The sequence below is a fragment of the Eumetopias jubatus genome, unplaced genomic scaffold (genome assembly GCF_037043125.1).
Source record: "Eumetopias jubatus isolate StellerSeaLion01/CBP00866 unplaced genomic scaffold, mEumJub1_p1.0 scaffold_14, whole genome shotgun sequence".
Lineage (NCBI taxonomy): Eukaryota > Metazoa > Chordata > Mammalia > Carnivora > Otariidae > Eumetopias > Eumetopias jubatus.
The window spans coordinates 39846871-39873373 of NW_028274820.1; the positions used below are offsets into that span (position 1 = coordinate 39846871).

The 26503-nt window shown below is 37.4% G+C and overlaps 1 protein-coding gene across 6 annotated transcripts in view; it reads left to right on the forward strand.

The window, feature by feature from the left end:
* Positions 1–26503, forward strand: part of PPP1R9A (protein phosphatase 1 regulatory subunit 9A) — a 308016-nt gene that overhangs the window by 226411 nt on the left and 55102 nt on the right. For all 6 annotated transcript variants that reach the window (XM_088018269.1, XM_088018270.1, XM_028119332.2 and 3 more), the window contains 5 exons: positions 6138–6293; positions 21013–21066; positions 23651–23880; positions 25389–25485; positions 25591–25762. In XM_088018269.1, the coding sequence (XP_087874395.1) occupies positions 6138–6293; positions 21013–21066; positions 23651–23880; positions 25389–25485; positions 25591–25762 (709 nt within the window). The remainder of the gene's footprint in view (positions 1–6137; positions 6294–21012; positions 21067–23650; positions 23881–25388; positions 25486–25590; positions 25763–26503) is intronic.

Genomic DNA, 26503 nt, shown 5'->3' on the forward strand with positions numbered 1-26503 from the left:
AGAAGAAGAAGAAAGAGAGAGAGGGGTAGAAGGTATATTGGAGCAAATTATAGCAGAGAACTTCCCTAATGTGGGGAGGGAAACAGGCATCAAAATCCAGGAGGCACAGAGAACCCCTCTCAAAATCAATAAAAATATGTCAACACCCCGATATCTAATAGTAACACTTACGAGTCTCAGAGACAAAGAGAAAATCCTGAAAACAGCTCGGGAGAAGAGATATGTAACCTAAAATGGTAGAAACATTAGATTGGCAACAGACCTATCCACAGAGACCTGGCAGGCCAGAAAGGACTGGCATGATATTCAGAGCACTAAATGAGAAAACTATGCAGCCAAGAATACTATATCCAGCTAGGCTGTCATTGAAAATTGAGGGAGAGATAAAAAGCTTCCAGGACAAACAAAAACTAAAGGAATTTGCAAACACAAAACCAGCCCACCAAGAAATATTGAAAGGGGTCCTCTAAGCAAAGAGAGAGCCTAAGAGCAGCATAGATCAGAAAGGAACACAGACAATATACAGTCACAGTCACCTTACAGGCAATACAATGGCACTAAATTCATATCTTTCAATAGTTACTCTGAATGTAAATGGGCTCAATGCCCCAATCAAAAGACACAGGCTATCAGATTGGATTAAAAAACAAGACTCATCAATATGCTGTCTGCAAGAGACTCATTTTAGACCCAAAGACACCCCCACATTGAAAGTGAGGGGGTGGAAAACCATTTACCATGCTAATGGACACGAAAAGAAAGCTGGGTGGCAATCCTTATATCAGACAAGTTAGATTTTAAAACAAAGACTGTAATAAGAGATGAAGAAGGACACTATATCCTACTTAAAGGGTCTATCCAACAAGAAGATCTAACAATTGTAAATATCTATGCCCCTAACATGGGAGCAGCCCATTTTATAAGGCAATTAATAACAAAAGCAAAGAAACACATTGACAACAATACAGTAATAGTGGGGGACTTTAACACCCCTCTCACTGAAATGGACAGATCATCAAAGCAAAAGATCAACAAGGAAATAAAGACTTTAAATGACACACTGGACCAAATGGACTTCACAGACATATTCAGAACATTCCATCCCAAAGCAGCAGAATACACATTCTTCTCTAGTGCCCATGGAACATTCTCCAGAATTGATCACATCCTAGGTCATAAATCAGGTCTCAACCGGTACCAAAAGACTGGTATTATTCCCTGCAAATTTTCAGACCACAATGCTTTGAAACTAGAACTCAATCACAACAGGAAAGTCGGAAAGAACTCAAATACATGGAGGCTAAAGAGCATCCTACTAAAGAATGAATAGGTCAACCAGGAAATTAAAGAAGAATTAAAAATATTCATGGAAACCAATGAAAATAAAAACACAACTGTTCAAAATCTTTGGGATACAGCAAAGGCAGTCCTGAGCGGAAAGTATGTAGCAATACAAGCCTTTCTCAAGAAACAAGAAAGGTCTCAAATACACAACCTAACCCTACACCTAAAGGAGCTGGAGAAAGAACATAAATAAAGCCTAAACCCAGCAGGAGAAGAGAAATGATAAAGATCAGAGCAGAAATCAATGAAATAGAAACCAAAAGAACAGTAGATCAGATCAACGAAACTAGGAGCTGGTTCTTTGAAAGAATTAACATGATAGATAAACCCTTGGCCAGACTTATCAAAAAGAAAAGAGAAATGACCCAAATCAACAAAATCATGAATGAAAGAGGAGAGATCACAACCAACACCAAAGAAATACAAACAATTGTAAGAACATATTATGAGCAAATCTATGCCAGCAAATTAGATAACCTGGAAGAAATGGGTGCATTCCTAGAGATGTATCAACTACCAAAATTGAACCAGCAAGAAAGAGAAAACCTGAACAGACCTATAACTACTAAGGAAATGGAAGCAGTCATCAAAAATCTCCCAAAAAACAAAAGCCCAGGGCCAGATGGCTTCCCAGGGGAATTCTACCAAACATTTAAAGAAGAATTAATACCTATTTTCCTGAGACTGTTCCAAAAAATAGAAATGGAAGGAAAACTTCCAAATTCCTTTTATGAGGCCACCATTACCTTGATCCCCAAACCAGACAAAGACCCCATCAAAAAGGAGAATTACAGACCAATATCCTTGATGAACATGGATGCAAAAATTCTCACCAAAATCCTAGCCAATAGAATCCAACAGTACATTAAAAGGATTATTCACCATGACCAAGTGGGATTTATCCCTGGGCTGCAAGGTTGGTTCAGCATCCGCAAATCAATCAACGTGATACAATACATTAACAAAAGAAAGAACAAGAATCATATGAGCCTCTCAATAGATGCAGAAAAAGCATTTGACAAAGTACAGCATCCTTTCTTGATCAAAACTCTTCAGAGTATAGGGATAGAGGGTACCTACCTCAATATCATCAAAGCCATCTATGAAAAACCTACAGCGAATATCATTCTCAATGGGGAAAAGCTGAGAGCTTTTCCCCTAAGGTCAGGAACGCAGCAGGGATGTCCACTCTCACCACTGCTATTCAACATAGTATTAGAAGTCCTAGCCACAGCAATCAGACAACAAAAAGAAATCAAAGGCATCCAAATCGGCAAAGAGGAAGTCAAACTCTCACTCTTTGCAGATGATAGGATACTGTATGTGGAAAACCCGAAAGACTCCACCCTAAAACTGCTAGAACTCATACAGGAATTCAGTAAAGTAGCACGATATAAAATCAGTGCACAGAAATCAGTGGCATTCCTATACACCAACAACAAGACAGAAGAGAGACAAATCAAGGAATCGATCCCATTTACAATTGCACCCAAAACCATAAGATACGTAGGAATAAATTTAACCAAGGAGGCAAAGGATCTGTACTCAGAAAATTATAAAATACTCATGAAAGAAATTGAAGAAGACACAAAGAAATGGAAAAACGTTCCATGCTCATGGATTGGAAGAACAATCATTGTGAAGATGCCATTGCTACCTAGAGCAATCTACACATTCAATGCAATCCCCATCAAAATACCATCCACTTTTTTCAAAGAAATGGAACAAATAATCCTAAAATTTGTATGGAACCAGAAGAGACCCCGAATAGCCAGAGGAATCTTGAAAAAGAAAAGCAAAGCTGGTGGCATCACAATTCCGGACTTCCAGCTCTATTACAAAGCTGTCATCATCAAGACAGTATGGTACTGGCACAAAAACAGACACATAGTTCAATGGAACAGAATCGAGAGCCCAGAAATGGACCCTCAACACTATGGTCAACTCATCTTTGACAAAGCAGGAAAGAATGTCCAATGGCAAAAAGACAGTCTCTTCCACAAATGGTGTCGGGAAAATTGGACAGCTACATGCAGAAGAATGAAACTGGACCATTTCCTTACACCACACACAAAAATAGACTCCCAATGGTTGAAAGACCTAAACGTGAGACAGGAGTCCATCAACATCCTAAAGGAGAACACAGGCAGCAACCTCTTCGACCTCAGCCGCAGCAACTTCTTCCTCGAAACATCGCCAAAGGCAAGGGAAGCCAGGGCAAAAATGAACTATTGGGATTTCATCAAGATAAAAAGCTTTTGCACAGCAAAAGAAACAGTCCACAAAACCAAAAGACGACCGACAGAATGGGAGAAAATATTTGCAAATGACATATCAGATAAAGGGCTAGTATCTAAAATCTATAAAGAACTTATCCAACTCAACACCCAAAGAACAAATAATCCAATCAAGAAATGGGCAGAAGACATGAACAGACATTTTTCCAAAGAAGACATCCAAATGGCCAAGAGACACATGAAAAAGTGCTCAACATTGCTCGGCATCACGGAAATCCCAATCAAAACCTCAATGAGATTCCACCTCACACCAGTCAGAATGGCTAAAATCAACAAGTCAGGAAACGACAGATGTTGGCGGGGATGCGGAGAAAGGGGAACCCTCCTACACTGTTGGTGGGAATGCGAGCTGGTGCAGCCACTCTGGAAAACAGTATGGAGGTTCCTCAAACAGTTGAAAATAGAACCACCATACAATCCAGCAATTGCACTACTGGGTATTTACCACAAAGATACAAATGTAGGGATCCGAAGGGGTACGTGCACCCCAATGTGTATAGCAGCAATGTCCACAATAGCCAAACTGTGGAAAGAGCCAAGATGTCCATCGACAGATGAATGGATAAAGAAGAAGTGGTATATATACACAATGGAATATTATGCAGCTATCAAAAGGAATGAGATTTTGCCATTTGCAACGATGGGGATGGAACTGGAGGGTGTTATGCTGAGTGAAATAAGTCAATCAGAGAAAGACATGTATCATATGACCTCACTGATGAGGAATTCTTAATCTCAGGAAACAAACTGAGGGTTGCTGGAGTGGTGGGGGGTGGGAGGGATGGGGTGGCTGGGTGATAGACATTAGGGAGGGTATGTGCTATGGTGAGCACTGAGAATTGTGGAAGACTGTTGAATCACAGATCTGTACCTCTGAAACAAATAATGCAATATATGTTAAGAAAAAAAAAGAAGATAGCAGGAGGGGAAGAATGAAGGGGAGTAAGTTGGAGGGGGAGACGAACCATGAGAGACGATGGACTCTAAAAAACAAACTGAGGGTTCTAGAGGGGAGGGGTGTGGGGGGATGGGTTAACCTGGTGATGGGTATTAAAGAGGGCACATTCTTCGTGGAGCACTTGGTGTTATGCACAAACTGAATCATGGAACACTACATCAAAAGCTAATGATGTAATGTATGGTGATTAACATAACAATAAAAAAATTACAGAAAAAATAATTGTGTTTCATACGTTAGGAATTACTACATTGAGGTTAATGACCAGATTTCCTTCATGTGCGAAACAGTAAAAGAAATAGGATTTTGACTTTCGTAAGAAGAATATAGTATGGAACCAAAAGAAAAAAAAACAGCACTCAGGTGCTAAGCCTATTTAATCAAAGGAATAGATCACTCCACACACTTTATGAAAGTGTTTTTGAAGGCAACCTGATTTCCTGTCTGTTTTATATATTATATGTAATGCTACCTGAAAGAACAAGAACACATTAAATGAACTTTGTTTTTTGACCCCGTGAATCCATGATTCATCTTTAAATTATATCATAAGGTATAGATTTCAAACAATTATTTTGAATTAGAGCCAAATAGCTTGGTCCTGCCAAGAGAGGAGCTATTTTCTAATAATGTTAAGGAAGTTAGTGGTATGGAGGAACATTTATCCCAGGGGCCATGAACTCACATAGCTACAGGGGTCTGTGGGTACCATGAAGGAGCGAAGCCAGCGGCATACAACAATACGGAGTTATGAAAGTTCTGGTGTATCTGAAGGTGTGTGACCCATCCCAAAGGGGCAACCACTGCTAACTAGCCGGTTGTTTTCACAGCACAACATCCCTGTATTGCCAGATCTTTGGCTTTCTCAAGAAAAACTGGAAATCTGGAATCTCATGTGATTTTTTTAATTTAACATCAACAGAAAACTAAGATTTATCAAAGTGCTATGTAGGCAAAGCAATACACCTCTGTGGGCTCTAAGTTGAAAACCTCTGGTTTTCCTTTAGGTCACTAGTTAACCAACACATTAGTTAGCAAACAAAACAAAGCTGATTGAACTCTAAAGCTTAGGAGAATCCATCTGCTAAACCTTCGTGTAAGGCTTCCTTAAGGTCCTTTCCAGCTCTGTGAATCTTTTGCTCTCCCCTTCCTTCTTCCCTGCTCTCCGTACTGGGTGACTTACTGACACAGTGGTGGGGATTTATAGGAATTACTTATTTCCCTTAGTAATATAAGTTTATTTCGCAAAACCATCACATACTTAGATGGAAAACAACTTTTGTTGCTATACTAAAGATGCTGCTGATGCTATTAGATTTTTAGGAATGCACTTACATATGGCATAGACATGTCACTTTGGATCTTTGAACTAACATTTGTTTATAACATTGGCTGCATGAGGCATGCTTGACTTAAAAGCCTACTTACACTTCACCATTTGGTGACATATTTTATTTCTCTTTTATAAAATATTTTCAAATAACCCACTTCTACCTGGGGTAAGGATAGCTGGATCTCTGAAATCCCCTTCCTTTCAGACAGGAGAATATGCCACAGATGAAGAGGAGGATGAAGTAGGACCTGTTCTTCCCGGCGGTGACATGGCCATTGAAGTCTTTGAGCTGCCTGAAAATGAGGACATGTTTTCCCCATCGGACCTGGACACAAGCAAGCTCAGTCACAAGTTCAAAGAGGTAAGTTGCTGATCTGCAAAATACTTTTCTATACCTTTCCATGTTATTATTAAGTCTGTATTTTTGTTTGAAAAATGTATTGAGAAGATTCAGTTTTGAAAAGAAAGCCTTTTGATAACACATTGTCTTGAATTTCATTGAATTTCAAGGTAAAATTTAAGTAGATCTCATTACACAACCATTAACTTTTAAATGCTTGTTATTTGTTACAGTGATAGCTTATGACTGGTCTGTTCTTCCATATTTTCAAGCTGTAGCTTAAATGTGCATTTTTTGTGATAAGTTCAGGTTATATTTTTTCAGTTTTATAGAATTTGGGGGACCTGATGTTAATCTTTCCTCTAAGGCAGTAATTTCTTAGAAAGGTTTTTTTTCCTTTTCCTAAAATAGACAAGATCCCAAAAGGAATCAAATGACATACCTAAGTAGTTTAATTGAAGAAATTAAAGTTTAATGAATGAAATTTGAACAGAGTTAGTAGAACTACCCAGGGATGGCGAGATGCACAGGGACTGGTAACAGCAGGAAGTTCTTGCAACTTCCTCCCGAAAGAAGGTCTTAATGGGTAAAGAGGAAAAGAGATTCCTCCCCCCCCCCCACCCCGAAGAAGGGCATCTTTATAAGATGCAGCCACTGCTAAAAACTACATTTGGGGACAAGGGTGATATACACTCATCCCCTTCTCTCCTCCTGCGAATGCCTCCAATCGGCCAAACCCGGGCAGGAGTCTAACAAGGTCAGTCTCCCAAGGCAGCCACAGTCAGAAAAGGGCCAAGAATGGATCCCGAAAGGGCAGATAGATGCAGGTAACACATACATTCGTCTTCCAAATTAACCCCTCAGAACTCCAACATGTAAAACAGAAACAGTGATGAATGGGTCCCCAAACAGGTTATTATTCATTGTTTTAGGAAACATCCTCCATTGTCAAGGCAAGTGTGTCATATTTACAGCCTCCCCACAATAACCCTGAGGCACTAAAGCTCTCTGGTTTCAGGCCTGTTAGGGACTTGACCATTTGGAAGAAAAAGTTCTCTTATATGTGAAAAACAAGGTTGACCACTGCAAATATATAATTTCTAATTTTATTTCTGATTTCTAATTTTCTTTCACTTATAATTTCTAATTTGGATGTATCATAAATAGTTCAGTTTTATATGTTCTGATGTTATACCTACCATGCCTAATATATTGACTTGCCTTTTTAATTCCTTATGATAAACTTACACTTGTGAGACCAGTATCAAAGTGAATGTACTTTTAAAATGTAAATTTTTATTTAAAAAAACCTTAGGTTTATTATAGAATTTTGGAAAATGCACGTTTGTATAAATGCCAAAAATATCATTCATGAGCCTAATTTTGTGGTATTTGGGATTACAGAATACATACTGGGTTAAATTCCTACTCTTGATACACGTATAATTGTGTTATTAGGATTTTCTCATGTCATCAAATGTTCTTCCATAAATGATGTTTATTTACTCTATGTATCTCTTATCATTGATCTACTTAATTTTTTGTCTTAGAACATTTCCTTTGTTTCCAGGTCTTAAAAAATTATTATTCTTAAAAGTCACACTGCAATTGATATGTGTGTACTTACCCTTCGGATAATTTCTCACAGTGGAATTATTAGATCAAAGAATATGAGTATTTGGGGGACTTGTGGTACTTCCAGGTTGCCACCAGAATAGCTTTTCTTAGTGATAGAGAAATTTATTTATGCCACTCAGTGTGTTCAGTGCCCATTTCTCTCCCACCTATTATTATTTGTTAGGTTGGAACCATTTCCATTTGTGTAGTTCACAGAGTCCTTGAGGCAAAATACATGGGTTTTCCAGATGATTTATGACTATTCCTAGTTCAAAATCAGATACAAACATCTTGGGGACAAAGGAAATACACTATTGTATAATGATCGCAAAACTCAGAATTCCCTTATAGTAGGAGTAGCAAGACTTCTCATAGGGCTAGTTCTTATAAAGGCTTTCTGCATTAACTGATATCTTCAAACCCAAGAGCAGTGCAGAAAAAGAAAGTTCTACTGGAAGTGGCTGAGTGCGAGGAAGAGGCAATCTAGGGACCTGTTTCTCTGCAGCTCTGATTTGGCACATGGATACAGGTTATCTAGGAGAGTAGATGGACCACTTGTTCTTTAAAAAAATCTTCCTTCAATGTTGTAACTCTCAATCCAGCTTTGAGGCGGTGAAGTCTAAGTAGCGTATCTGGGCAAAAGCCTCTAATACAGCTTTTCCATGTTGCCAAATGAGTATGGCCCTACTTTTTGATAGATAATTGAGCTGGAAGTGGGGTCCACATTCTTTTATGGAAGCTAAAGAGTATAAAAAGCAGAAACAGTATATGGAAGTTTATATCCTCCATTTTCTGAATTGAGCCAAGGACTACGTGCTCTGTAAATACTGTTTTAGGTGTACTCCATTGTGAAGACAACTGCATGGTCTAGACCCAGGGGTTGGCAAACCTGTGACCTATTGGCCAAACCTAACCCACTGCCTTTTGTTGTGAATAAAGTTGTATTCAGTACTGCCATGATTATTTAGTTATTTAGTTATTGTTTGTGGCTGCTTTTGTGCTACAATAATAGCCAAGTTAAGTAGTTGCACAGAGACAATGTGACCTGCAAATCCTAAATTATTCGCCATCTGGCTTTTTGCAGAAAATGATGGTTGACTTTGGTGTAGGCCACTGCGCGATCTGGATCCATTCTATGTAACACAGCTGATTTATTTTTAGCCTGAGTACCAAAACTACCAAATCTGGAGTTTTCTTTTAATTTGGGTTTTTAAGAACTGGAGGTTTGTCCTCACCTCAAGATCAAGCAGATATACCACATTATTTCACTTCTAATTCTTGTATTCTCTTTTATTATATATTTAACATATTAATATATTCATTTCTTCAGGAGATTGCCACTATCATTGTGGCATTTGTCACAACATTTGTATCTTGTACACTGCCACTTTCACAGTTTTAAATTTCTTTATGTGATTAACATAAATGCCTAAATACTTACAGCACTAGATATTTTTCACAAGCTTATGTACAAGATGTGGGATGGAGATGGAGAATCATGTGTATTGGAGTCTGTACAATGTCTCCTATTACAGAGGGTTCTCTTAATTGCATTATATGAAACAAGTACATGTCGTACTCTTTTGAGTAAAGCACATTAGATTGACATTATCTCCATCAGTCCTCCTTTTGGCCTATTACCTGTCTTCCTACCAGCCTCTCAGCTCCTCTGTTTTTGCTCGCTCTTGTATCCTGTTTTCTCATAGTTCTTGACATATGTGGTTAGTGGTTAAATATTTAGTGAATGAATGGCATAAAGCATATCCTGGAAGTTGTTGTATAATTCAAGACAGGTACCTAATTTAATTTCTCCCAAGTAGTTGACAAGATAGCTAGCACTTTTATTAAATGCTCATTTCCACATTTCCCTCTGCTTGGAAGGCCAGCATTATTATCTACAGAATTGGTGCCTTTACACTCTGGCCTGCTTTTGGCCTTTATATTCTGTTCTGTTTTCTCATTCTTTAGTGCAATGCTGTTAGAATGTATTTTAAAGGGGAAAACATTGATGGAATAAATCAGATTCATCTAACTCTTCAAAAATTCCTGTAGTGTTCAACCTATTCAAGAAAACATTTGAATCACTTTATTAATTCCCTTGGAAAAACTTCTTTGCATTTTTATTGTAATTACATTGAACTACTAAATTAACTTGCAGAGAGCTGGCATTTTTATCACATTGACTCTTTTAATCCAAGTTTATGGAATGTATCTGTTCAATTCAAGTCTTTTTTTTCTGACCCTCTCTAAAATTTTATAGTCCCCTGTATTAGTTACACAGGCAGCCACCTATAAGTAACAGAACATCTAACTAGAGTGGATTAATCAAAAGCTGCCACAAAGGTTACATTAGCTTCAATATAAGTTAAGACGTTTTCTCTATTTTTCAGAAACGACTTTTGTAAGAGAGACTTAATGACTTGCATAAAATAGAAATTTCTGTTCCCTAGAAGTTTATTATTACTCAGCTATAAAACCATCTGTGCCTTTGTGGAGGAAGATTTTAAAAACCTTTTATAAAGCTATTACTCTCTTCAAGTTTTCAAGCTCTTCTTGGGCCAGTTTTGGTATTTTGCATTTGCATGTGCATTTGCACTCAAGAAAGTTCTGTATTTCCTCTAAGCATTCATATTTTCTAACATTTTTATAATATACTTTTAAAATACTGAAATCTTTACTATCTAGTTATTCTTGTTTCATTCTTTCTTTATTTTAATATTTTTTAGTTGTTTTTCTAGAATTTTTGTCTGTCTTGTTAACCTTTACGTTTCTAATTTTTTAAATTAAAAAGTACTTATTATTTCCTACCAGTATCTTAATTTTTCCTCCTTTCTTGTTTCAGTATTGATCAATTGGATTTAATACATTTATTTTTGACAATTCTTACATTCTGATAAATGTATTTAAAGCATACTTTTTCTAAATATTGATTTTTAGCTACATGTTACAATTTTTTACATTTAGAATGCATTGTCCTTTGGATGTAATTTCTCTTGGGATTTCCTCTTTTTTTTAAAGATCTTATTTATTTATTTGAGAGAGAGAGAGAATGAGCAGGGGTGAGGGGCAGAGAGAGAGAGAAGCAGAATCCCTGCTGAGCAGGAAGCCCGATGACGTAGGGCTCAATCCCAGGCCTCAGAGATCATGACCTGAGCCAAAGGCAGACGCTTAACTGACTGAACAGGCAGCCCAAGGTTTTCTCTTTAATACAAGAATGACTTAGTGATATATTTTACTTTACAGACATATGTAGCTTTACTTTGTTACCTTTTGTTACCAGATTTTAATTTTATCACATTCTGGTCAGAAGACATATTCCATATGATAGCTATTTAGAATTTTCAAGACTTCTTTTGTTGCTTAATTAACAAATAATTTTGTTTAAAGAGTCCTCATGCATGCAAAAATTTTGCACACATATTTTGTGCTTGACTATGAAATTTATATGCTTTTCATTTATGTAAATATATTAATAATAGAAATATACTTTCTTCTCTGTAGCATGGCTTAGATTTTTGTCTGTTTGATCTACTAATTCTGAAAAGCATATGTTAAAATCACAAACTACAGTTATTTTTTTCCCTCCTATAATTCTGTCAGTTGTGGTTTCATATATTTTAAATCTTTGATATCAGCTGCATATATGTTTGGGATTGTTACAACTTTGTGATTTATTGTAACATCTGTCTTGTCCCTTGTGATGCATTTTACCCCAAATTTTATTTTCTCTGATAGTAAAACTTCATCACTGCCTTTCTCTTGTATCATGTTTGCTTCACAACATCTATTTCTTCTATCTTTGTTTTTAGCGATTGCATAGCCTTTTGTTCAAATATGTTTCCTTTAGCCAACCTATTCTTAAATCTTATTCCTAACTACTCTGGGAGTCTTTGTCAGTTAATTCATGAGTTTAACCCACTTACATTTACTTTAATCACTTTAATATTAGAACTTAGAGTTGCCACCTTATTTATATTTTATATTTACTTGTTTCTTTATCTTTTACCTACTTTCCATTAGATACATCAAAGTTTCATCTGCTGCTTAAAAGTTATACATTTTCATTCTGTCCTTCTAGAGATTACACATGAATAATTTTGACTCAGTCTTGGGTATTTTCCCCTAGGAACACAGAATGCAGATCAATGGCTATATCTACCATTTAACAAAATAATAGCTATAGCATACTCTCAACTGCCTTTCATCCCCTCTTCAGTTTTTTAGATATACTTATAAGGTATGCCTTTTACAAAATAATTAGTTCTAACTCACCTATACTTCTTCCTAACTCTAATGCGATTTCAGTGCTGTCCTGATGTTAATTCAAAAACATCATTTTGGTGCTACTCCTTTACCCCATGGCACCAAAGTTTAAGTTAGTGGCCAGGATGTCTAAACTTTAGGAGAATGGAATAGATTGTCCCTGATTTACTCCAGATGCAGGTTTACCCAGTCACATGTATAAGATGAAAGATTAATTAGATTGCTGTCTCCCATTCCTGTTCATAGACACTTGCCTGCTTCATGTACTCATTTTTTCCAAACATACCTGGAAACATCTATGTGCTCTCTCTTAAGAATTTCTTACAAATTTTTTTGTTAATTGATGAGTGAGACTTTTTTTTTTTTCCCTTCTTGTCATCTCCAGAGTTGCATTCAGGAAAGGCAGTAAATAGTTTTTGTGACTGTGTGATGTTGTACTGCACTGGCTGTTTGCCCCTACCTAATTCAGTCTTTTTATCTTTATTTTTTTATTCATTCCATCATTCTATTATCCTTTGGAATGTTTGCTTTCTCTTATTCTTACATATGGCAATAAATGCTCAGTTTACTGTAATACTTTATTGTTTAAACATGAAAGCACTTAAAACTATGAATCTCTGTTTAGCGAAGTCTTTGGCAACATCTTTGAGTTTCAGTATTCATTCTTCTTGTCATCATTTTACAAATAGTCTATATTTTTCATCTTTAAATGTTTTTATTTTCTCTTTGACTTGAATAATTGAGGAAACAGTTTTTACTTTGTAACTTTTATTATTAATCTAATGTTTTGTTACATTGTGGTCAGATAATATTGTCTATAAGTTTTGATTTTTTTTGAAGTGGTGCTCTGTTATTGATTAATATGGGTATTTGTGATAAAAGTGATATTATGTTTTTTCCACCTTCCGTATCCTTATCATCTTTCCTATTTAACCTACTGAACTGAGACCCGCATAGTAAAATTACACCTCATTTTGTGCCTAGTAGCTTTGATTATCTATTTTAATGTTATGTTGAAAGCATATAAAATATGACTTAAAGATTTTTTTATCTTTAAATATTCTTTGTTGGTAATCATCTGACTGCTACTTTTGTTTGTAGTTGCTGGATAAACACACTTTTGTAAACATGTGTATGTACCTGCTTTTATAATGTAAATTTAATTTAAGTACTTTGTTTTATTGTAAATTTTGAAAATATTATCTTGGAGCTCTTTTAGTACAGAACTTTAGCAGCTTAAGTTTATTGTTATAATTATTCAGAGTTTAATTTATCTCATCTCATTTTATGCTTTATGTTTCCTTTATGTTTATTGATTTTTGGTAAGGATTATCTTTAAGTTTTTAAAAACTCTATTTCTGTAATTTTCAAAATTAAGAACAAAACAATACCATGTGGATGTTCTAAAACAATATTATCTGAATCTTTTTGATAAATCTTGGTTTCTAAGACAGGATTGTTGTTAAAATATAATTGTTGTATTTTCAGGTAGCTTTATAATACTATGTGCAATAAATCGTTAGACTCTTGGCTTACTCGGTTTCAACTGTTATTCTCTCTACACCAGAATTTCTCATTTCTCAGAGTATATCCTTAAGTAATTTATTAAGTACTCATGGAGGTACTTAATACTTCATGGGCTTCCTCTGCTGAGAATAGGAAAATCTAATTTTTGTATCATAGGAATTATAATTAGTTGGGTTTAATATTTTGATTCACAACATTTTTTCCTGACAGTGTGGTAGGGCAGGCTTCACTGTTTTGAACTAGGTGCATACTGTAAAGAAAAAGTGTAATGCCAACCTGACATTTGGATACTTGTATTATTTCAGTCCTGTATTTTATATTTTTATCACAGTTTCTTCAAGTAGGCCTCCTTTCATTGAGTTTTTTTTTTCTTTTAATTGCTTTCCTTGTTCTATGTTTGTGTTTTGGTTTGGTTTTAGTTAATATTTTCTTCAGTTTCTGTTATTTTTTTCTCTGTTGCTGTTTCTTTTCGGGAAACACTTTGTCTTCTGTATTAATTATCTTATTCATATTTTCTTTTCTATTTTTTCTATCTGAGGTTGTTCTCAAATGTGTCCTCTCATATCAATGATTCAGTTTTCTGTAGCATTAAATATGCTTTTAACTTCAAATTCATTTATGCTTTTTAGCACCTCTAACATGACTTAATTTCCTTAAAACATTTTTAGTTTCCCTACTCTCTATCCATTCTTTGTGCCCCTTCACTTTCTATCCCGGTAGTCCAGAGAGTTACCTTAAAGTATATTTACTTATTGGATACCTCACTTTCCCACTTTACTTATTTGAGTTTTCAAGTTGATATTCTCTTTACCTTCACTTAAAATATTTAGTAACGGGCTCAGTTTTGCCTTTTTCTCCTGTATTTATCTGGAAATGAGGCAAAAACTTGTTTGTATAGTCAGCTGGCATCCACTTGTAAATTATGTATTGCATTTCTAGCCTCACATCAGGAGGACATATCTGTGTGCCTCGCTTCCTGTGTGGTTGCTGTTTTCTGGTGGTCTATCACTTAGTGCAGTTGTCTTTGCGTAGGTGAGATATTTCCAAATCTTGCACTCAGTTCTCTGTGTTAAAGGAAAAAAAAAAAAGATTATTCCCTGCTCTCAAAACCCTTACTATGACCACCCATATCTATATTGCTCCACTTTGGGGTCTGGAGCTCAAAATATGCAGTGTGCCACTATTCAGCCACCTTCCAGCATTCTTTTCCTATTCTGGTAGTTGCTTTCTGAATGAATGTGGAATCCTGAGAGAATTGGAGAACCTGGTTTGAGGACAGTTCCTGGGAAAGACAGTGGAGGTGGCCCAGCTTTCTCACTGGATAGACTTGGGATCTCCAGCAGTCACTGAGGTTGGACAAACCATTCCTCTCTCTTTGGAGTGAAGCTTGGATGCTTTTCTTTCTTAATTCAGCTTTGTGACTCTTTCATATTCTAGTAACAGGTGTTAAGTTTAGTGTCCATTTGAACTTGTGAGTTTTTTGTTGTTGTTTTTTTTTTAATGTGATTTCACTGGAAATTTAGTGGGGAGAAGGAAGAGGCTGAATCAGAAACTGCTGGTCAGGAGACATTTAAACCAGTTGTCTAATGTTTCCCTTCACGCTCCTCCTCAGTGGTCATGGGGGTCTTGAGGGAAAAAAATGGAGTCTAAAAACTGTGCTATTTTACTTCACTTGAGTCATAGAAAATGCATGAAAAATTATCTAGAGAAAGTTGTAAATGCCTCAGATAATAATATAAAGTTATCTCTATGGAACTTTCCATTATGTTGTGGAGAAGCTATAAAATAGTTTATCTAAAATAGTGTACTTAGCAGCAAACATATTTCTTTCAAAAAGAAACTGTAATTACATGCTTTCACCTACATCCATTTTCATCTACATCATTAATAACTAGTTTATGAATACCTACTTGGAGAGTGACCTTGTTATAGTAGCTCACCCTAGCCTACATATGCTGCAATCAGTGGTGCCATTCAGATTAGATTATTATACTTTCAGTCACCCAACTTCAGCTAATTTTGCATAAACTATCCCCTGAGAAGAACACTTGGTAGTGTAAAGATTGGTAGCATTTATAAAGCTTTGAGCAGAAATTATAAAGGAATATGACATAGCTTCATTTTAACAGCACCTGGGTAGAGGCAGAAACAGCTCTGATTCCTTCTTTTGTGGAGCCTACCCTGTCATAGGTAAGACAAACTTCAAATAATCACAAAGATAATTATAAAAAGTTTGATTCCAATGCTGAACCCACTTTATAAAGTTCTTTGCAAATATCATTTATTATTTCACTCTTGTAAAGTAAGAACAGAGAAGGTTGCTCTTACCTGATTGTAAGATCTCTAGCACTAGAGAGCTCTTAAAACCTTTGCTGCAAAGATAGTATTTTGCACTTTCTAAAGAAAAATGTTTTCCATTCTTGCACAGGATAGGTGAAGAAAGTGTATAAGGATGTTTCTATTTCTAGCGCAGTTATATTTGGATTGTATTGATTCAGTGATAGGGTACATGTTCTGTATTCATCTTTTTGAAAGAAATAAACAAAATGTACACAGCAGGTACACCTGCAGAGTGTTATGTAAGAGCTTCTCTTCTCTGTAGGAGGCATGTGTTTACTTGTGCTGTGATCCCAGGGTGGACATCTTTGGCATTCACGTTAAAAGATGACAGAAGAGATGAGGTTGGTCTTTTAAGTTAAGACACTGACCTGCAATCCTTAACCTTTTCTTTTTATTTATATCCTCTCTGCCCAAGTATTCTCTTTAAATCTAGATTTTCTGAAGCCCCAAAATTCCAACAGGTGTTTTAGGCTCAGTTTCTATGAACCAATCCTGTTGCCCAACAGTCAGCCTGACCAATCTCAGGTGGTGATGTGCAAACCCTTGATCTCTCCTTTGGAAAGGTTATTAAACACATGGAGAGAGAACTGCTCTGGAATAAGAAAACACGACCTTTCACCAACTGTGCTTCTGTTGTCAAGTCACTTCACCTCTTTGAAAAGCAATTTTCTGTTCCTCTCTGTGAAATAGAGGTATCTCGGTCTCATCCTGCCCATATGCCAAGGTGGGAGATAAGACAAATAGGCCAAAGCCTAAGGGTCATCTGACCCGGCTATGGGAATAAAAGATTAATCAGGCCATCTAGGAGCAGGTTCCCTGTGATATTTCTCTCAGGGTGATCTAAGAACTTCTCTCAGAAGGTGGTCTTTATTAATCGCCCAAAGTAAGTGTTTTGAAGGTAGGTTCTGTGTCATGTGACGAGCACAACACAGTGTCATTAGGTAAATGCTAGTTGAATAATGAGGGAGCTATTTCTTCCTAACTTCCACAAATAATAACAGTAGCTGATGGAGCACCATTTTGTATTTAGTGTCAGAACACTCAGAGGCTACCAGAAGTGATCCATGGTTTCCAGGAGGAGTAATACTTCCTCAACCAGGAAGTCACAGTGATGATATAAGGCTCAAGAGTTTTTGTGGGGATTAACTGATTTAGGTGCATGGTGAAGAGAGGTAGGGAGAGTCGGACCCGAGATATTTTCCACTGCATCACCTGCTTCCACTGGGAACTTGAAGAAGCCATGTAACTTGTCTGGGCCTCTGTCCCTGTCTGAACAATGAGGTGGACTGTGTCTGTCTGCCTTCCCTCACAGCCTCATTTGCAATGATAAAGGAGATGATAAAAAAGATCAAGTGTCCTACAAATGTAAGGTATTTAGTGGAAGGAACCATGGACTGAAATGTTCAAAACCTGGCTCTGACACTTATTAGCTCTGCAGCATGCACTACTGAAACAGTTTCTTCCTACGTAAAATGAAGGTTCAATTAGTTTATTTTTGATACTTTTCCTGTTAATAGAGATGGGTTTGTAGAAATTCTCTTAATGTGCATACAGCCTTAAAATAATTACATGTCTTGTCATTTTAGGCTTTGGGAATTCTAAGAAAACATTGAGCTGAAACTTTTGTCCGTCTCCTAAATAATGTCTGAATTTACAGACCTCAGTCTGTTTTTCCTATATCCACAGAATTTGGCTGTACTTAGTAGCACTCCAAGCTTTTATCAGTGCTCTCCCTTCACCACTAATGAGTTCTACTGTCTTCTGTTACCCATTTTGGTGGGAGGGGAGGGTGGGATATGTGGAGATCAACCTGGCAGTTTCAGTTTTACCTGGGTTTGCCCCGCACATCAGTGGATTAATCTGTATATGTCTTCATAGGAATAAATATGCTCACTTTGAGACAGGAATTTCTAGACTCTGCAACCATGACAACCATCTCCAGGCTCTTCATTTCGTAAATGTCACACCTGTAGTATTTGCAAGGGCCTTGGAGTTCTTCCCATCCAGGTCTCTCATTTTTCAGGGGAAGCCGGGGCCCGGAGAAGCAGCTTGCTGTCGGTCACAGTGATCTGAACAAAGAAAATCCAACGTCCCAACAAAGCTGCATGCCATATACTTGGTTACCCTGCAGTTGAAGGGAGTCGGCCACGGAGAAAATCAAATCTGGCACTTTCCCATGGTTGCAGCGTTCGTCGTAAAATCTGCCCTTTTGATTTCTTGCTACTCTTCAAATAGAAGCAGAGGTGTTTGTTTTATTTCAGGTGTGACATTTTACAGAATTTAGCACTCTTGACTAAGAAGTGCAGTTGTGGTGATTACATCTGAGTTCTTCAGATCATTCTTGTCTTAGTCTGGGCTAACTTTAAATGGCTTATTCTGTGCTAGCCACTTGTGCTAAAAGCTTTACGTGGGTTATCTCATTTAATCTTCCAATAAAGAAGGTTATGACCCATGAGGAACTGCATCGTACAAGTGAGCAAAGTGAAGGTAAGAGAGGGTCGGTGATTTTCCAGCGTCATGGAGTCCTTTCATGGTAGGCCTGAGATGAATTCAGTCTAGCTTCACACTTGGCCATGGTAGAAAGATCACAGAGTCACTCTTCTTGTCAGCAACAATCCCAGATACTTCAGAATCACCTAGGCACATGGATTTGCTGGATGCCCGAGTGTGTGCCCACCGAAGTATAAGATCTCCACAGAAAATAATTCCTGACAGCCTAGACGTGTGCATGTGTACATGGACATATTTATATATATAAGGTAGCATGTCTAATATCCAAGTATCTTGCCATTTTCAGTTTATCAGGTTTCTGTTGGTGGAGGAGATAAGCACTGGTATTTATTAGAAGGGGAAAGAGTCATCCTTTCTCCTCATAGCATCTTGCCCATAGCAGCTCTTCAATAAATGCCTATTGACTCAATCCTTATTTTCTAAGGAAAATGGCACTGGATCAGGAACCAGAAGCTCTAGGTTCTAGTCATGGTTTTAACAGCAATTCACTGTAACAACTAAGCCAGCTCAGTTTTCATCTACATCTTCAAGGGAGGCCAGAAATGCCAGGATTGGTGATTCTGCAAGTAACATGTTCACTGTAGGGCTCAGAGCTGGAGTTATACATACACTTGGTCATTTGAGCATGTCAGGCCAGGTTGCCTGGCATTGTCAGGTTCTGAGAGATTCATCCAGACTAGGGCTTTGTTGGTAAGCTCAGACCTCATCAGCAAAGTGGAAGGGAGTTGCCATGAATTTGGAGCAGCACTTGCCTCGTAGATTGTTGCTCTGAGCAACTCCTAAAAGTAGGTAGGTTAAGTGTTGTACCACTAAGGCCATGGAGAGAAACCAAGAGAGCCAGGGCTGCCTGTTAGGGGCCTCATAAAGGAATGACAGCTGCACCCAGGACTCCTTCCTGTCCAGAGACTGTTAGAGCTCAGGAGCCCCTGTGAACCAATGAGGGTGGAAGGAGCAAGGGCTACATTGGCGAGACTGCAGGAGTGTGCAGATCAGGAAGTGGTAAAGAAAGAGAAATGATGAGAGTGGGGCAGAATCAATTTTAAAACTTTCAAGAATCCCCTCCCCTCCCCCCACCACCTCAGGACCGAGAACAGTTAGCAGAGCTGTAGCAGTGTAGACCACAGGGCCTTAAACGTAACAGGATACCCGACCGCATGCAGGAGGGAGCATCCCCCCTCTCCATCCTTCCCCTGTGTCCCAGCTATCTGGCTGAAAACCAGGGAAAAGCAAGTCATAAACCAAAGATCGCTGAGCTTTGTGAGGTGTCCTGACCTCCGAGGTGCACATTTCTATCCTCCCATCAACTGACTCAATTTTTCCGGTAAGAAAACCTTAGACTCATTTGATCATAGCAATATTAAACATTTGCAACCCTTCTTGTACAATTCTAAATCCAAAATGCTCTGAAAACAGTTTGTTTAAAATAATTTTGTGGCAAACTCATTTGGTGGCAAACCTGACCAAAACAGACAGGATGTTATTTATAGTCTCTATTATTTACCTCACTTAGTGGGAAATACGTATGTTTGGTGGCAAAAATACTCGTGTATTTGATCACAGAGTGCCTCCATGGACCAAGCTGTGGGTAATAGGCAATTTATGGAAAATGCATCTCCCTGCCTTTCTGAAATTGGAAGAATTCTAAATTCTAAAGACATCTGGCCCCAAGGATTTCGGAGAAGAGACTTTCAACCCGCAGATTGTTTTCTGTAAATATTGGTGCATTTCTTTATCCCTGGAGGAAATGAATGTTTCGTTTGTTCTTCTCACCCTTACAGAGAAAACAAAGTGGGGGGAGGGGAGAAGTCAGACAAATGGAAACGGCGGCTCGCGTGCTAATAAACTGCATCCAAAGCTTTTGGGGGTCAGGGTCCTCCATAGGAGTCGATTTTGGGGGGGACAGAAATCTGGATCTGTACCTTTCCTGCAATTAAAAACAACAACAACAACAACAACAACCACCACCGATGTCGCTGTGGAACTGCAGCATCCTGGTCTTCCGTCTGGCAGCTGCCGGAGCTGTGGAGGAGCTGCTCGGCCTTCGGTGCGTGGGACTCGCGGAACCATAGCGCCATCTTTCTTCCAGATTCGGAATCGGATCTTCGCGCTGCCACCGGCCCGCTTGCCTGCCCGAACCGGGCGGTCCACAAGGCTCTCGGCTCTCCAACAGTTCCCTGACACCCAAATCGTATAGGAAGAGCTGCAGAGAGGGCTAGAAAATGTGTTGTCTTTTCTTTAGTCCCCGAGACTTTAAATTCGTAACCTAATCCGTTAGGGAGTGTGGGCCATAGACCCCGTGTTTCATTAGTGTGCACCTAGTGAGTCATTTTACACACTAGACATTTTAATTTACAACCTGCTGCATTGCAGCACTTTCCTGGGCCGTCTGCTATGTGATAAGGTATTCTTCTAGCCGCCAAGGCTTCCAAAATATAGATACACTTTCTTAGTTCAGATTTTTTTCTTTCTTTTCAATTTTCAGTTGCAAATCAAACATGCAGTTACAGAAGCAGAGATTCAAAAATTGAAGACCAAGGTAAGCACCATTAAATGGTGTTTGAATTGTACTTTTTAAACTTCGGACGCTATGAATAAATTCAACCGTAGGACTAAAGGATTTGTTCCTGTGCATTTGAAAGAGTACAAATGTGAGAGGTTCATTTCCACTGTTAGATAAGTAGACAGACCTGCCAGTGAGACACATGCCCCTAGGGGGTAAGCACCACCATACTCCCTCAGTGAAAATAGCACGGCGTTTTAAAAGTACATATTTACATATTTGCACATATGTGGCCAGTTCCCTCTGAGAGTTCCTCAAAAATTAAATAATGTTAATGGTTCTAGCATCCGAATTATGTTTTGACCACTAATTATGCTGTTATATTATACAAGCTATTACGCTGTATCTTTCTCTTTATTTATCTTACTTTAAATAGGTTTATTCATTTACTTATTTTTAACTTCTTCATCAGAAACAATGTATTTTAATGTAGCACCTTAATACTTTTTCATAGAAAAAAATTCCAATTTCTAATAATTAAATATTATGAAATTTAATATGATATGTGAATAATTGATTTTAGATGCCAGATGCTACTGGAAATTTTTAGATAAGTTTAGTTTGCATTATTTAAATTTGTGGAAAGAAACAGGTCTTGATAAAAGGGGAGTATGTATTTTTAGTTTATATATGAAATAATACAAGATTCGAAAGGGCATGTTTAGTTGGTAAATTATAAGGTACTTGTAAATTCCTAGAATTGTGTCTAGGTTTATCAAATATGTAATTTCAAGGATTTAAAAATATTTTTTGAATTACTTTAAAAATAATATTCTTTATTGTTTTTGTGGTCTTAAAAACTAATACATAATTTCTCCCTCCACCACTAATGATCTGTTTTCCTGTTCACACTGAACACTTATTTTGGTTTTTCCATGTGTTTTAAATGGAGATGAATTAGCAGGGCTGTTTTGGTTAAATGGTATTCTCAGCTAATAACTCTGTAGCTCTTAAGCCAAAACATGTCTATACATCATTCATGGTGTCACCCAAGCTCTGTGAATAATCATTTTTAAATTAGTAGTGGTTGGTAAATAAGCAACTTGAATACAAAACATTGCTTAATAAAAGATGCAGGAAAAACCTAGTCTTATTTTAAATTGCTATTGTTTCTTAGCACAGAATGGAAGAACAGATTTTTTTTAATTGTTGGTTATAACCAGGGACAAAGATTCCCCTGTGGATTGTAAGTGCTTTAACAAAGCTTATGTTAGACCAAAAACATTTAATTTAGAAAATCCTATAAATTAGTATTGTGTATTTTTCTCTTTATTATATTGGCATGTACTAGCTATAGTAGCTTACTTTAATGTGACACTTTATATCCATGTTGATAATAGAATTCCTCATTTTGAAATGTTTTTTTTTTTACTTTGTAATCTGTTTTGTCAATGTATTTAGTTTAAAATATACATTAAAAGATATATATATATATATTTGCTGAATGTGGTATGGTTTGGGGATGTCTTCGATTTTGAAAATTGTTAGTTTATAATGACTGCATCCTTTTGAACGTGAAAGGAAGCATGTGAACTAGATGAAGCACTAGTTTAAAGGTCCATTAGTGTGAATAAATGACCTTTGACCCCTTACCTAAAGGATCAGCCTTGAATTTCCCTAGAAATAAGGGAGTCGGAGTAGTATACTATCTATTCCTAAGAGTCTCTGGAAGCAGAAACACAGGAAGCTGCCTTTTTGTTCCATCAGAGGGATTTAAAATAAGTCAGCAATGATTTATATTTTTACTTACACTATCTTTTACACTTTTATGCAAATTGAAGTTTATAAGGCTCTGGAAATTCAGAACAGTGCCAGCAAAATAATGAGCTACAGACTATGTTCATGTCAGTTGAAATAAAGGATGTAATCATATTATTAAAAGGGATAAAAAATAAAGTAAAAATAACTAACATTTATCAGATTATGCCCACAGAGCTGTTCCAGGCATGTTGTTGTGTTACATCACAATTCCATCTTGTAGATAATATACCTGAGTCTTGGAGAGCTTCAGTTACTTGCCCGAGGTTTAAAGGCCACTAATGGTAGAGCTGGGCTTCAACTCTAAACTGAATGACTCCAGAGACCCCTTCTTACTATTAGGCCAAACTGTGCTTCTGCCTCTCTCTCCTTCCCAGTGTGCCTCTCCCCCTTCCACTTTTCAATTAGTTTTTTACATCTAATTATATGTAGGAAAAACGTCTAAAAGAAGGTACATTGAAGTTCATTGGATAGAATCCAGTCAAACTCTAAAACAGTATGTACTGCTCACAGAATTTCAAACCACATGGTGCAATGGAAAGATCATGGGAGGGGAAATCAAGTCCAGGTTTTATTATTTCTCAGATGTGTGACCTCGGTTGGACAAAGCATTTCCCTTTTCAAGGCTTCCATCTCGTAATCTCTGAAATGCTGAAAATAAGTTTTACTCTTCTCATCTCAAGGTTCTAGATGATTGAGTCTAGGTGACAATGGAACTTGATTTAAAACATGCTATAAAAACATGACGGATTTTGCTGCAGAATACCCAGACTATCCTTGCCTTGACATTTGCTTTATCCAGCTGCAAGCAGCAGAAAATGAGAAAGTGAGGTGGGAACTAGAAAAAACCCAACTCCAACAGAACATAGAAGAGAATAAAGAGAGAATGCTGAAGTTGGAGAGCTACTGGATTGAGGCTCAGACTTTATGCCACACAGTGAACGAGCACCTCAAGGAGACTCAGAGCCAGTATCAGGCCTTGGAGAAGAAATACAACAAAGCAAAGAAGTTGATCAAGGATTTTCAACAAAAGTAAGCAGCTTTTAATGACTAAGGAATAATTGTGTGCATCTAAAGAAGTCTTGTATCCAGCAATTTTGTAACATCTAACAGAATAGAGAAGATAATCTTGGTAATTCTTTAAGCAGTTATAAAGCATTCAGGCATTCAGACATTCAGTTTTGGAAATCACTTCTATCATTTTTCATGTGAGATTATATTTGGTTTATTTTACAGTTCTTGGCTGTTGGTTACCCCCTGGTTTCTTTTTGATAGTCAGTCATTCCTAGTAACTATGAAAACATGTGAATCTCTGTCCTTTTGGGAACAGCTCTGAGTAGGAAGCAAGAAGCCCAGTCGAAGGCACGCAGAATGACTGACCATTGCAAAGCAGCAGCTGGGGCCTTGCAGAGGCTTCCTCTCTCTCTCTTGTTAGAATCAGGGACTGCAGAACTTTCCCACCTCAGATAGTGTAAATCTCGACTAGCAAGACCACCTGCCCTTCCGTTTTCCGCTGCTCAGCTGTTGAGAGAATCACCAGGGGCTCAGTTCACTGCAGTGAGAGAGTCCAGCAGCACACTCTGCTTTTGAATCTCATCAGCTCTTTCCACACGAGTGCTGCTTTGCTTCCCTCTGTTGGATTTTGGTGTAATTTCAGGGAGATGGTTACTGGATTTTTTTCATCAGGTACCTCTGGCCAGCCAGAACAATAGAGTTGTGCCCAACCACTTCTGGTCTTTCAGGCCAAGCCTTAGAAGCTAAGCATATGTGTAAGATTCACAATGTCTCTGTTACTTCCTATCACAGAAATAATATTTTTCATACTTAAAGTAGACTACTATAAAATATTTATTGTGAAAAGGGGGAAATTACTCTTTGCGGTCATGAATCCAGTACATCGCTATTTTAACTCTTCCAGCCAAAAATGTCATACCTAATTGTATTTTATGTGATAACTTCTATAGTAAATGTTGCTAGATTTGCAGGTTGTATTCCAGGCTCTCAGAATGGAGATATTTTCTCCTTCTCCCCATATTATCCTCTGGTGTGTAAGCGACAGCTCCCCCTCCGTGTTTCTGACCCACCCAGTCCTTCGCCACTGTCATTCGTAGAAAGCAAATTATAATTATCTTCTGTAAACTCTTACCATCCAGTCCCATCGGTTTAGGAAGTTTGACTTTGTAAATATGGCATTATGACTGTGTCACATGTAGTCATTTCCACTAAATCAGCCAAGGTGGGTCGTTAGTTCAGTAGCTTCTCTCTAGACCTGTATGGGTGCCCTAGAATCAGGAGGTAACAAACGAAAACCCCAGTAAGCAGAATCCAAGCATTCTTCTTTAATTTCCGATCCATTAAAATGTTTTATTTGCTTTCGTTATTAGACACCTTTCTTCTAACTGTGATTGAGTCTTGTTTATTTAAATAGCTGCCCAGTTATTTGTCCCACTGTGCAGTTTATTGCTTCAGATAAGAACTTTTACATGTTTCCTCAGTTATTGAGTATTTGATGCCATCAGATCTTTTATTTTTTTCTTAAGAGAACTTGATTTCATCAAGAGACAGGAAGCAGAAAGAAAGAAAATAGAAGATTTGGAAAAAGCTCATCTTGTGGAAGTTCAAGGTCTGCAAGTACGGGTGAGTTATGTGCTCAAAACCACTAAGTGATAGGATGGTTTTGCTGAGTACTTAGAGAGGAGTGCTGGCTTAGAGTTTTATGGATGGATTTTTTCCCCCCCTTAGATTAGAGATTTGGAAGCTGAGGTGTTCAGACTACTGAAGCAAAATGGGACTCAAGTTAACAATAACAACAACATCTTTGAAAGAAGAACATCTCTTGGTGACGTCTCTAAAGGAGATACCATGGAGAATTTGGATGTCAAGCAGACATCTTGTCAAGATGGCCTAAGTCAAGGTTTGTTTATAAACCAACCACAAAAATTGTTTCCAGTGACTATAAAATTTGGCCTTACATTCTTCTTTTTCTTACCCAGAGATTTAAAAGTTGAGACAACCTTCCTGCCATGAGAAAGAAGAAAAGTCTTATCAAAATAAGAACCCATTATTTGGCTCTTGTTTTATTAAAAACCAATGCCTTGATGAAAGGAAATAACAAAATTGCAACTTAAGCCAAATATTTTTAAGTCATCATAATACTGATAGACTTAATGAACTACTTTAAAAATATAAGTAAATAAACTACCTTACCATGATAGTTCATCCCATCTAGGGTGAGCCGCTACTTATGTATTAATAAGTAAATCTTGCAACTTTTAAGTCATTAGAATGAAAATCTCTTTCCTAACATCAGAAGGCTGACTCCCTGCTTCTAGCACTTGGAATTCATTGAGTTAAGAAGTTCTGTATAGTTTTGTGCTCTTACCTTGGTGTCCTCTCTATACTTCTCAGTCTTTCCTGTCAAAGAGCAAATAAGATCAAAACCCTGGAAACATTTGCTATCATAAATGTTTGTCTTATTTTATGCACCAGCCATAAAACGGTCACTTGTTTTCTCACACAAACACACATCCATACAGAGGTTGTGTGTATATGAATGTGAATGAATGTTTTAATATCTATAATATATTTATAAATTAGAAGATGTATAAGAGTTTATAAAGATAAATACACAGGAGGATATAAAACCTTTGGTTTC